Source organism: Ranitomeya imitator, chromosome 3 (genome assembly GCF_032444005.1).
Source record: "Ranitomeya imitator isolate aRanImi1 chromosome 3, aRanImi1.pri, whole genome shotgun sequence".
Taxonomy (NCBI): Eukaryota; Metazoa; Chordata; class Amphibia; order Anura; family Dendrobatidae; genus Ranitomeya; species Ranitomeya imitator.
In genome coordinates, this window is record NC_091284.1 from 103,116,489 (window position 1) to 103,130,186 (window position 13,698).

General features: G+C 46.0%; 1 protein-coding gene across 2 annotated transcripts in view; it reads right to left on the minus strand.

Annotated features, from left to right (window-relative positions):
* RABGEF1 (RAB guanine nucleotide exchange factor 1) overlaps positions 1 to 12,175 on the minus strand; it is a 66,268-nt gene extending 54,093 nt beyond the window's left edge. The window contains exons 1-4 of one of the 2 annotated variants that reach the window (XM_069761247.1): positions 12,080 to 12,139; positions 5,526 to 5,566; positions 4,804 to 4,986; positions 3,699 to 3,868 (exon numbers count right to left, since the gene is read on the minus strand). In XM_069761247.1, the coding sequence (XP_069617348.1) occupies positions 3,699 to 3,868; positions 4,804 to 4,982 (349 nt within the window). In that variant the 5' untranslated portion in view covers positions 4,983 to 4,986; positions 5,526 to 5,566; positions 12,080 to 12,139. Of the gene's footprint in view, positions 1 to 3,698; positions 3,869 to 4,803; positions 4,987 to 5,525; positions 5,567 to 12,079 lie in introns of both variants that reach the window. The other variant, XM_069761246.1, reaches the window with a different exon arrangement.
* Between the last annotated feature and the right edge of the window lie 1,523 nt (positions 12,176 to 13,698).

Below are 13,698 nucleotides of genomic sequence, written 5' to 3' on the forward strand. Positions count from 1 at the left end.
TCACAATGGAGGTCTATGGGTGCAGAACCGCTGCGGCTCCGGAAAAAGAATTGACATGCTCCTTCTTTTTTCCGGGAGCTATTCAGCGCGTCTTTTTTTTAACAATTTCCGGACCATGTGCACAGTGTGTCCTGTTTTCCATAGGGTACAGTGTACTGTACCCTGCATGGAAAACAGCTGCGGAACCGCAGCGGCAAAACCGCCGCGGTTCCGCGGTAAAAAACGCACTGTGTGAACATGGCCTAACTTGTTCATTGGTCTATAGGCTGGTATATATGAATCATAATGTATGTGTGGATGGCAAAACAGATATATGGAGTTTTAGTACCATAATGCAGGAGAAAGTTTAACAAAACTATTCTGCTAGACTGCTTTTTACTTGTGATGGATTGTTCGTGAACGATCTGGTACAAAGAACGGGCTCCCTGCTGTGGACGATGGGAGCCGGCACCCCAGTGAGAGCCACGAAACTCTCCGAATGATCTCACTGGGCGTAAAATTCCGGTGTTCGATGAACGTAATCCCACCCACTGAAACCAAACTTCAGCCACTCATCAGTTTAATTGGTTAACAGCAAGTAGTCGGAGTATCAGATGTGTGTGTTTGGGGTTTCAGCAGCAGCTTAAATTTGTGTTCACCTATTTTGAACACTTTTTAATAGAGATCCTTTTAGGGTCTAAAAGAGACTACTCTTTTTTGAGGAGCGGACCCAGGAGAGCCAATAACACTGTGTAACAAATTTTTATTTTACTTTTTGTTCCTGGGTCCAAAGTGTGTTTTCCTAACCCGTTATACCTAAAACAAATAGAAAATAGTTGTTGTTTCACAAAAACTTTGCTTCTGTGATCAGGACAATGAAGAATACTCAGTATGAACTCCTTGTGTTTCCTCCCTCTACTAATGTACCTATGCCCGACATTGCCATTTCCGTGTGTGGTTCCACCATTACTCCCCAGAAACCTGCCCGCTGTCCTGGGGTCAAATTTGTTATAGTGTCATTTCCTTTTTTTGACACAATACAAAGTTTTTCTGGCCTGTGGTCATAAAATCTAATTTTGTGCTGAATGTAGTCGTTTTTCCATAGTCTTTAAACATAAGCAGTTGAAATATTACATTTGGAAGCCAGGAACAAAAATTGTGTTACATAGTGCAATCAAAGAGAGCCGGACTGCCCATCACTACTTCTTACAAAATGACTGCTTCACCAGGACCTTCTTACCCACAATGCATTGGTTTCACCCACAATGCAATTGACTGCTTAGCAGAGAAACAAATTGCAATACAATTAAACGTCACCAGATAGTGCTATTACCACATTAGACGTCACTAACAGTATTACAGCTTATTAACGTGACAAGAGTAATTTTAACCTCGTCTTTTGCCTTAATGGGCAAACTATGGGATAGTCCATAAGGTTGGGAGGAGTATAGCACAATCTGCAAACAGACATTTCACTGTATACTAACGCCAGAGGTATTTTATAATATCTTATTCTGTAAGATTTTTATATATTAAAAGACTTCACCAAACCACAAAAAAATCACTATAAAGCGAAGCTCTACCATTACCCATGTCCCATTTAGTCAGTATAAAATTAATCTCTCAGGTTTGTCCTTCATTCTTGCCACATTAGTGTTACTTTTCTACAACAACTTCTCCCAATCATTTCTGCAGAACAACCACTAGATGTACAGGGGACATGACGCAGAACCTAGGACAAGGTTGACTCATCTACAAATAATATTCACTAAGGAGTGATGGGAGCAGGATTCCAGTATTCATTTCTGATCCTCGTATCTGCTCAAGGTTGACAAGAAAATCGCCATTACTGCACATGCTGAAATGGACAATCAGCAAACTCCATGAAAAGCGCAGGTTATTAGTTCCATCGCGCATCGATACGATATTGTATTAAAAGGTGGTGTCTTGGAAAAATTGACATTTTACCAATGGCTTGGTACATTGAAAGTAGACTGAGCTATACACCCCTACTGGCACTTACCTGGATCCTGCACAGTCCGCTCCGTGGTCTGCGTTTACGTCGGAATACAGATGTCACCATTCCAGGAGCAGAAGCATGTCATTGCTGACGCACTGCTGAAGTCACCCGACCACGGCAGCCATTCACGGGCACACCGCTGCTGCTGGAATGGTGACTTCTCTATTTCAGGGTTAAACACAGACCACGGAGCAACTGACACCAGATCCAGGCAAATGCAGAGATATATATATATATTTTTTTTTTTTTTTACATGTTATACCAACCTATGAGTAAAATTCCAATTTTGCCCAAACAACCCCCTCGAGAGAGCACCTCTCTCTCTTTCATATTTTTTTGCAATCAGATGCTGTAGAGTCAGGACATACCCGGCAGACACAAGTTCCTGTGGAAATCTGGCGAGTGCTCCGGCCATCGCTAATGTTTGGCAGCACTGAGAGCTGCAGCGAGTTTGCTTTGTGACTACAGCAATGAGCAGATGCGGCATGGACATGGCAAGTAGAGAAGCCCATTTTACACTTACTATATACGGTTTTCTCTTAACACTGTACATTTCTTGCTTTTGTTATATGCACAAGCCAGGAAAACCCCGGGTGTAAAGGATCAACGATCGTGTGTGACGAATAGGTTTTAACGTGATTGTTAAAAAAAATTAAAATATAGAAACATGCATTTCTTTGTTTTACACCAAATGCCATGTTATGGACTAGTGCAGACTGGTATAGTATCCCATAAAGTAAAAAACATGGAAATCTAAACAAATGCTGCATAGATTGAGACCAAATTAGCCTGTCAGGTGAACTACGGGGCAATGGATACGCACATCGTTTGGGTGAAGAGTTTTCCTACCACACACAGTGCAGGTACACCCTCTCCGCAGCGTGAAGGTGGCCGCCTTATAGTGAGGTGGAGCGACACTTCCTATACAGCTTACAGAGCTCAGCACAGACACACGCCACACTGATACACACAACAGCAACAATACACTAAATAGCAAGTAGCACCGGCTAAGCCACGTTACCTTCAGCAGGGGAGGCCAGCTCCCAGGGGGGGCCAAAAAGACCCTTGAGGTCCCTGAGAATATCAGTGCTGCGTTCCCTCCCTCCTGCCTGTACCGCCTTACCAGGCTTCTCTTCAGTGTCTGAATTATTTCAGGACCAAACCAGATTGCCAAAAAAGTTAACATGACCAGAGGATGGGTAAAATCAGGATAAGGAAAAAATACATGCAGAAAGAAAGAAGTTATGGTTAATGGATGAAACATAAAAATGCAAATTAAAGCAATAAAGCAGAACCAAGCACACAATTGGGGCTCCCATTGCCTCAGGTTTGTGTCTGTCTACCCAGATCATTAGGTCTGGCACAGTTTGGGCACAGTATGCCTCGGCGCTGCATTTCTTTACAGCAAGCCATCATCTTAGTGAAGAAAACATTTGCTCGGACAAAGCACTTTGTAAGTTGGCTGCTCTGCAGGAATTTTTCTTTAAGGAACAGAAAAAGAAACTAGTCTGTGGATGGCATACTCCAAATTTCAGAAATGCTGTGACCAAAGTGGGAATGTCACATGACAGATGAACAAGACACCATTCCGGTGTAGAAGGCGATGTATTCTGAGAGTGACGTTCTACCGATCGGATGCAGAACATTACAGGGGCAATGCACAGAGTAAGGCAGTGTAGGTTGCGTGGACTGCGATTACCTTTCTTCGGTACACTTTTCGATGAGGCTGTAAAGAATTTCTTCACGGTTGTCACTTTTCTGGTTTTTTCATTGGATTTCTTTTCTTCAAACTTTGTGAAGCCAAGAGACGTCTGACCCCCCTGCGCTCCCTGGCTGCTGGCGTAAGCCTCCTCTTCCTCCCGCTGCAAGCTAGAATGACAAATGTCAAATTTAGGCCCCAGAGATCAGATAATATTGCTTGTGGGAATTGCCCAGCATATTACGGTACGTAGATTGAAGAAAGCGGGACAGAAAAGGTCAAGATATCTATCAAAGTGAAGGGCATTCACACTGGCATGGATGGGAGCATGTTAACAATCTAGTACCAGGCTCAGAAATCTCCCCCCATCTCTCGCATTAGGGAGCGGGACCTCTTCTGATAATCTGTGTCTCATTTAATAAAAGGTGTAAAATCATTTTAATCCACAAGGAAAGATCATCAGGCAGACAGAGAGAATACATTGGCTCAGTAGAAAACATCATTCTCTGTAAAATTAAATCAGCTGATGGACGGACAACCCGCCGGGGAAATCAGCAGACAGCCGCGGAGTTGTGCAGAGTAGTGATGAGAAAAAGTGCTCGGATAAGGTGTTATCTGAGCATGCTCATGTGCCAACCGAGTGCCTTTCACGTACTCAAAAAGTATATTCGATTCCCCGCTCCTGCATGTCTCATGGCTGTTAGACAATCCACGCATATGTTGCGACTGTCGAACAGAGAATCCCTGCATGTGTTGCGGCTGTCTAACAGCAGCAAAACATGCAGCCATGGGGACTTGAACATGTTTTTTAGCACGCCGAAATCACTCTGTTAGCACCCGAGCATGCTTATCAGAGCACGTTCACTCATCACTAGTGGAATGCAATCTTTCATGGCTGCCAATCAAATAAACACCAATCAATGTAATGCAGATACTCAGCCTCTCTCTGCTGCGGCTCACACAAGAGAAATAGTAGCAGAGAAACCTGCTTGATGGAATATATAAACGCACCCAAAGTGACATGTCCGTCCTCCTGAAGACCTAATATCACAATGACAATGTGGCTTTAATATAAATGTAACGGTTCTGTAGAGGAGTACTATACCGTTCTGCAAGCTCCCAGTCCTCCTGGATTTGTTTCTGCCGTGCCTTCTGGTACTCCTCCCTCCAGCACTTTGAGCAGTACCCCTGCCACGCGGGATTCCCATAGTAGCCACAGCCTTTTTTACAGAGTAGTTCCGACTGGTCCACATGGATGGCTCGCCGCTCCGATTTAAGGCTCATCTTCCTAAGGCAACAAAAATAACTAATTTACTGGATCTAAAGATACATAAAGCCCACTGTAAACTATCCCTGACGATGGACGAATCACAAGAGTTTTTGTGCATTGTACAAGATCTGCAGAAAGTCTTAGTGACATGTCATGCTCAAAAGGAATAGCGATGGCAGCAATTTCCAAATTACAGCTAAAAAAAAAAAAAAAAAAAAAACGACTCAGGCATGATGCCATCCACCACAAACCACTCCTCTTCCTCATAGAGACCAACATTGGCATTATCCTTATACACTCTGCCTACACATGACCGCTGCAGCCGAGCACTATCTTTCCAGACCATTATCAATCACCTTATTATGAACGAATAAACGATCATACGTGGCCAGCCAACAATGCCATATACCTATCAATTCCGGTGACATTGTCAGCAGCTGATAGATGGACCCCCAGATCGAGGAGCTTCTAATCACTAATTAGCCTTCCCTACTCGTCGTGTTTTCAGCACATAGTGAGGAATTGAGAAACCCAAAGACACAATGCAGCGGACTTACCGATGTGATTATTCTGCACAGCACCGTGCGGACAAGAGTGCCTGCATTAATAAATGTGAACAAGGAATCATTTTTCGGTGTTTTACATTTATGTATAAACTTACAAGAAAAAAAAAAAAGATGCCTGAAGGAGGCCTTAATTTGGCTTTTAAAACTCCAAATTATTTTCAAAGGTAAGAAATGGAAATCCAGGATTTATATTTCATCAAAATGCAGAATATTCCTATTTTCTTATCTCGTTTCATTTTTACCAGATAACAATATGATAAGTAGTTTTCATAGTAGTTATTGTGCTTTCTTTAGGCTAGAGGCGTACGTGGCAGCCTCATAGCAATACATGCTGGACAGAGATTCCCGGTCATCCGCTTGTGTCCTTAGAGCGGTGCACATAATACACAACTCTACGATGTGCGTTATTTAATGTAACCCAATGAAAGTGCAAGTATTGCTTTGAAATGCGTTGTTCTCCGGTCACTATGAAGAACACATGCCCACTCGGACGACCACGTTGGGAGAATTGGTCCCAGAACCCCAATTCTACCAGGTAAATGGGCTAAAGCCTGAGCCTCCTCGTGCTCTAGATACACAGATTAACCATTACTATTAGTACTGATGAAGAGCACCGTTAGATGAAAATGTCATAATTTGACACTACAAACCCCGCAGGCTGCCCTATATGTGCACAACAGGTTAATGTCACTAATACACAAAGCACTGAAGGCAAATATTAGCACATGGATCACATGTGATTGCATTTGCTATTTTTCCATGTAAAAAAAAACAAACACCAGCTCATAAGAGAAGTCACTGAAATAAACAGGAGCCCAGAAATGTCAAGAAAAGGAAATACAAGAAACCAGATCATGAGAAGAGACATTATGCTACAAATTATAAGGCATCAGCAAGAGGGAACGTCACGAGTACCGCTCCTCACACCCGGCTAATAACACAACGGCTTCCATCGGCTCCTGTACAGCCCGACTGCAATCACGTCATACTACCGGGTGCTGGAAGCTCAGACAAGTGATGTCTGTCTCTAAAGGGGAAACAATAATTCTGTAAAACTAAACAACTAAGGGAAGGGATGACCGGCCACATGGAAGAATAAAGCAGTTCTACAGAACCGCACAACATGAAGGCCTGGAGTGAGTGCTGGGAGGAATAAGCTCACACCGGGGTCACATCTGGGACACATGGAGCGGTCTTGGAAGAACTTTCCCAGCCGTAGCCAACAGCTTCATTTATGCCTCTAATGCTCTTCCAATATAAGCACGGTCTGGGGTTAATGGATGAGTGAAACCTTAGGGTACCCTGAAGCAATGTCTACATTTAAGGGAGGCAGGATGAGAGGAGCAAGACTCTGTTCACATTGCTTTTGACGTACACACCGAGAACGGCTCCGGTGTATAAGTTAATTACATCTATAAGGATTAATGACCCAGAAGGATGACAGGAGGGTGTCGTCCTGGACTTTTTCCTAATGTACAGAAAAGTCACAGTGTCAGCTTTTTCAAAGGGCAACGTACATCACTGTGAACCTACAGAATAGCATACGTCCAAGGTATACACCAGGCTATACTCACTGTCGTACATGTCTTTCCAAATACTCAAGTTAAGTAAATAGGGCAGCACACTGCAGCGCCAAAACATGCAAACTTGAAAACACGAAATTTGAACTGCATTACTGCACTAGAAATATGAAAAATGAGAGCTTTTAGCGCATAAAAATGGCCAATTTTATGTGTACCTCGTAGCCACTTTACGGCATCTCTCTTATACGAGGTCCTACGCTTGACCTACCTCGCTGAGAATAAACGTCTCCATCTGCAGTGTGCTGCCCTATTTACTTGGCTATATACGAGTTGGCGACTCTGGGTTCAGCACCTGTTCACACTGAGTCTATGTTTGGATGTGCAGGTCAGGTTTTTGAAATGTATTCTCTAGCCTTCTGATCGTGCACTCCCTGCCTCCTAGCTTCAGGTGTTTTAATTATAGTAGGTCCAATACCCCTCCACATAGAGAGAGAATTTGAGTCCAAGAAGAGGTTTCACATGTACCCATTCAGATGGAGACGTTTATTCTCAGCGAGGTAGGTCAAGCGTAGGACCTCGTATAAGAGATGTCGTAAAGTGGCTACGAGGTACACATAAAATTGGCCATTTTTATGCGCTAAAAGCTCTCATTTTTCATATTTCTAGTGCAGTAATGCAGTTCAAATTTCGTGTTTTCAAGTTTGCATGTTTTGGCGCTGCAGTGTGCTGCCCTATTTACTTGGCTATATACGAGTTGGCGACTCTGGGTTCAGCACCTGTTCACACTCAGTCTATGTTTGGATGTGCAGGTCAGGTTTTTGAAATGTATTCTTTAGCCTTCTGATCGTGCACTCCCCGCCTCCTAGCCACAGGTGTTTTAATTATAGTAGGTCCAATACCCCTCCACAGAGAGAGAGAATTTGAGTCCAAGAAGAGGTTTCACATGTACCCATTCAGATGGAGACGTTTATTCTCAGCGAGGTAGGTCAAGCGTAGGACCTCGTATAAGAGAGATGCCGTAAAGTGGCTACGAGGTACACATAAAATTGGCCATTTTTATGCGCTAAACGCTTTCATTTTTCATATCTCTAGTGCAGTAATGCAGTTCAAATTTCGTATTTCAAGTTTGTATGTTCTAGCGCTGCAGTGTGCTGCCTTATTTACTTAACTATATACGAGTTGGCGACTCTGGGTTCAGCACCTGTTCACACTCAGTCTATGTTTGGATGTGCAGATCAGGTTTTTGAAATGTATTTTCCAAATACTCAGACATATGATCAGAGCCTGATGGTGCCCATACATCATAGATGTCCGACTGCTGCACATGATCGACATATTGATTCTCATCATGGGAAGCCGCCATACATATCAGATAGTCGGCCAATGCTGCAGATATCCACAGGTCCAGACAACTTTCATCCAAAATATCTGTGGTCCTTATGGCAATTTTGATGTGAAGTTTCTATTCATAGGGCTCTATATGACTGCAGACTTGTGAATCCTCACATTGTGTGCACTGTTGGCGGCGAGACCAGCCGGTCATGTGACATGCATACTCCTGGCCACATTCCAACTAGACATGCACGGCCTCAGTCAATACAAGTGAACGTAAAGCAGCTGCGCGCGCACACAGTCGACATGTGCCCAGGAGTATGCATTCTCACATACTTGCAGTCACATGACCAGCCAGTCTCACCGCCGGCCCTGTGAATCTTCACAACGTGCCATGTGAAGATTAACAAGTATGCAGTCACAGGGAGTGTCTGTTTTAAAAATGGGCAGCAAACAGATGAGAAAAGTTGATCTGTGAATGCAGCTTAAGCCTCACAGAATGGTGCAAATGGGGGGCAAAACAGCCCCAATGCATTAAGAATATTCCTTACGTGAGACCACGTAGGAAAGCTTTGTCCCCTGCATTCACAAATGACAATAGTAGTCAGGTGACTACACTGGCCAATGGCTACCATAGGATGTCACATCGACATGTATAAAAAAAAAAAAAATAGCCCCATAATAGCTAGTGATTGGCCAAAGCAAATCCTAGAAACAAATTTGCGCCCCCACACACAACTCACCACTTTTTGCTTGGACACTTTTTTGTGACAGAATGAAACATGGACTGAAAAGAAATCCAACGTGGTATGAAAGGGAGTGTCTGACATTATTTCACTACTAGAAATATTAAGGTAGAGGTGCAGCATGGTGAAAAGGGCTTGATCAGAGAAAACGACGTTACTCCAGTCCACTACAGTCGAATCCCTGTTCGTCCTGCAAGGTTGCCTTCTCTGATGAAGCCCCCTTCAGATTGTGCCATCTGGAAGAATGATTGGAGAAGAAAAAGTGGGCGAGTCCTGTGTCATGCCAACAGTAAAGCCTCCTGAGACCATTCATGTGGGGACTTCGCTTTAGACCCACTCACAATCTTGCCTAAGAACACTGCTATGAATAAAGAATGGGATCTAAACATGCTCCAGGAGCAACTTCTCCCAACCGTCCAGGAGTAACCCATGTCACAAGGTGAGAGTGACAGATAAGTGTCTCGGTGAAGACATGGACATTTGGGGTTACTTGCCAGGAAACTCCCCAGATCTCAGTCCCACTAAGAACATGTGGTTAATCCTCAAAAAGCAGGTGGACAAACAGGAACACAGAAATTGTGATAAACGCCAAGCGCTGACGACCACAAGGACATTCATCAGTCAGGAATTGGCCCAGAAGCCGATATCCCGCTGCCATGGCAAAGGGCAGAAGTATGGAAAAATAAGGGGCAGCACTATAAATATTGAGTCTTTACATAACCTTGATGTATTTAATAAAATCTTATGAAATGTGAAATGCTGATAATTGTACTTACAGTAACCAAAGAAACATTTGACTAAAAGATAGAAAAACACTGAAGCAGAAAACTTTGGAAAAAGTTAAATTTGTGTCAGTCTCAATAACTTCTGATCCTGACTGTAGAATAAAAGGTAAATTGCAAAGTTGCTTTTTTTACTAGTAGTTTGCAATTTTACCCATTCATGATGATGATACAGCCCTTTCAATCAAATGAAGGTTGGTTCTTGATATGTTGGGGTATGGCTGCCAGGACAGTGGGGGAATGACACACATACACAGATCAGCGACCTCCTGCTGCTGCAAATCTAAAACACCCACCATACCCTGCAAGGCATGCTGGGAGATGTGATTCTAAACAAAGTCAGAGAGGACTGCCATAGTCTGATACGGAGGCCTATTCAGATGTCCGGATTTCAGAAACTTGCACTGTTTTGTTTGTTTATTTATGGACTCATCAGGTACCCGTTATAATCTATGGTGCTGCACGGATGGCAAGGATTAATACAAGGGTATGGGTCTGTGAGAAGCACATAAAGCATCCGGACGGCATCAGTGTACAGTCCATATTCAACATTGCAAAGGATAGAAGTTTAGTAATATATTTATCCCTCTGTGAAAATCACTAATGACGCCGAGGGTAAAAAGGGGGACGTGCACAGCAGACGCCGAGGGTAAAAAGGGGGACGTGCACAGCAGACGCCGAGGGTAAAAAGGGGGGGGGACGCAAGGAGCAGACGCCGAGGGTAAAAAGGGGGACGTGCAGAGCAGACGCCAAGGGTAAAAAGGGGGGGGGGACGCAAGGAGCAGACGCTGAGGGTAAAAAAGCGGGGGGGACGCAAGGAGCAGACGCCGAGGGTAAAAAAGGGGGGGGGACGCAAGGAGCAGACGCCGAGGGTAAAAAGGGGGGGGGGGAATGCAAGGAGCAGACGCCGAGGGTAAAAAGGGGGGGGGGAATGCAAGGAGCAGACGCCGAGGGTAAAAAGGGGGACGTGCAGAGCAGACGCCGAGGGTAAAAAGGGGGGGGGGGACGCAAGGAGCAGACGCCGAGGGAAAAAAGGGGGGGGAGACGCAAGGAGCAGACGCCGAGGGAAAAAAGGGGGGGGAGACGCAAGGAGCAGACGCCGAGGGTAAAAAGGGGGGGGGGACGCAAGGAGCAGACGCCGAGGGTAAAAAGGGGGGGGGGACGCAAGGAGCAGACGCCGAGGGTAAAAAGGGGGGGGGGGACGCAAGGAGCAGACGCCGAGGGTAAAAAGGGGGGGGGGACGCAAGGAGCAGACGCCGAGGGTAAAAAGGGGGGGGGGACGCAAGGAGCAGACGCCGAGGGTAAAAAGGGGGGGGGACGCAAGGAGCAGACGCCGAGGGTAAAAAGGGGGGGGGGGACGCAAGGAGCAGACGCCGAGGGTAAAAAGGGGGGGGGACGCAAGGAGCAGACGCCGAGGGTAAAAAGGGGGGGGGGATGCAAGGAGCAGACGCCGAAGGTAAAAAGGGGGGGGGACGTAAGGTGCAGACGCCAAGGGTAAAAAAGGGGGGGGGGACGCAAGGAGCAGACGCTGAGGGTAAAAAGGGGGGGGGGGGGACGCAAGGAGCAGACGCCGAGGGTAAAAAGGGGGGGGGACGCAAGGAGCAGACGCCGAGGGTAAAAAGGGGGGGGGATGCAAGGAGCAGACGCCGAAGGTAAAAAGGGGGGGGGACGTAAGGTGCAGACGCCAAGGGTAAAAAAGGGGGGGGGGACGCAAGGAGCAGACGCTGAGGGTAAAAAGGGGGGGGGGGAACGCAAGGAGCAGACGCCGAGGGTAAAAAGGGGGGGGGGGGGACGCAAGAAGCAGACGCCGAGGGTAAAAAAAGGGGGCGCGGAGCAGACGCAGAGGGTAAAAAGGGGGACGCGGAGCAAAAACAGATGACACAATAAGAGGGCTAGGTGTAGTGGAGATTATTATGGGATGCCTGTACAGACCAGAGCTGGACTGTCAGATCCTCCATACAATGTGACTGCACAGTGAGCAGGTATCTGTGGGGGCTGGCGGTGACTGCACATTATGGCCTGTCATAATAAGGAAGTCACATTTGAAAACAAGTCACATCCGGGCGGGGCCACAGGGGTGCCGCTATAAGAGCCCCGTACACGGTGTGCAGCCCCCACCCTCCGGCCACATTGCCCTCAGTGTCTCAGAGAGCCGCTCTCACCTGTCCCGGTCAGCCCGCAGCCTCGGCTCCCTAACGTCTCCTCTATCAGCCCGGAGCGCTGACAAGCCAGGCCTGACGTACTGACGTCACACGGTGATGCGCCTCAAGCCTCGTTGCGGATATCACTTCCGGTTTTGCGCAGTACTGTATTGTTATAGTCTGTAGAACTTGTACTGACTGATCACAAACCTGGTGGTGACCGCAGTGGGGCGCAGTCCACTGTATAGCATTCAGTCTCTAGTGCACTCCAATCTGTAATGTCTCTTGTCTCCTACTTATATCAACTTTTTAGAGAAAAAAAATGTCCGTGCCTATTTTAATTATTTTTCTGACCACAAAAAGCTAAAACATTTGTTTCTATTTCCTGGACTTTATGCCGTTCGCTATAACCCGCTGTTAGGACTGGCGGGTGTTTCGTTTCTTCCCCCCAGTTTGTTTATTTTCTGTAGTCTGCTCCATGGGGACATAAAGGACCTTCGGGGCCACTGGGGCTGGTGTGTGGGCTCCAGTTACCTCCTGGCTGCACTGCAGAGCTGGCCAGGGTCTCTCAGGACCCCAACTCCTGCCCCTTCCACCCCCAGTGACAGCGCTTCCTATAGTGCACTGTGCATAGGGCAATGCCGCAGGCAGAGATGGTAATAAGTCGCCTCTGCCTTCCCTGGAGGGAGTCCGGCCATCCCGCTCCTGCAGCTGCATGATCTCCATATGTCACACGCAGAGCAGCGTGACGCTTTAGGCTACTTTCACACTAGCGTTGGTACGGACCCGTCGCCATGCATCGGCCCGACGTACCGACGCAAACTGTGAAGAAAATGAACAACGGGAGCAGCGGATGCAGTTTTACAACGCATCCGCTGCCCCATTGTAAGGTCTGGGGAGGAGGGGGCGGAGTTCCGGCCACGCATGCACGGTCTGAAAAAGCGGACCCAACGGACAAAAAAAGTTGCAAGCAACTTTTTTTTGTCCCGACGGACTGCAAAAACACGTCGCATCCGTCGCACAACGGATGCAACGTGTCGCAATGCGTCGCTAATGAAAGTCTATGGAGAAAAACGCATCCTGCAGGCAACTTTGCAGGATGCGTTTTTTCTCCAAAAGACGCATTGCGACGGAGGCCAAACGATTCTAGTGTGAAAGTAGCCTTACATCCTTGGACGCTCCAAAGTTGTCAGAAGGGTCTAATTTTTGAAAAAGAAAAGCTAAAATATTTGAAATATTATCCCCACAAAGACCCACATGTTTTGACCTGACAATTTTTTTCATGTTTACATGTATTTCTAAAACCTAGCCCGTAGGTATGAGTTGTATTTTTAACTAGTGCTATGCTGGGACGCATATAATTTATTGATTAGATTTTATAAAACTTTTTTGTGTGTTTGATGCAAAAAATAACTGAAATTCTGCAGCTTTTTGGATTGATTTCTAGATTTCAGTTATATCATTTACCACATGGTACAGATGATGTGTTACATTTATTCTGCAAGTCAGCGCAATTGTGGCGGTTCCAAACGTATGAATATTTTCTTTTCTGGAGCTTATATCAGAAGACACTTTGTTACACCGGCATTGTTTGCCTCCGACAGCAACAAGTGAAGCTGAGCTCCATCCGCAGCCATCAA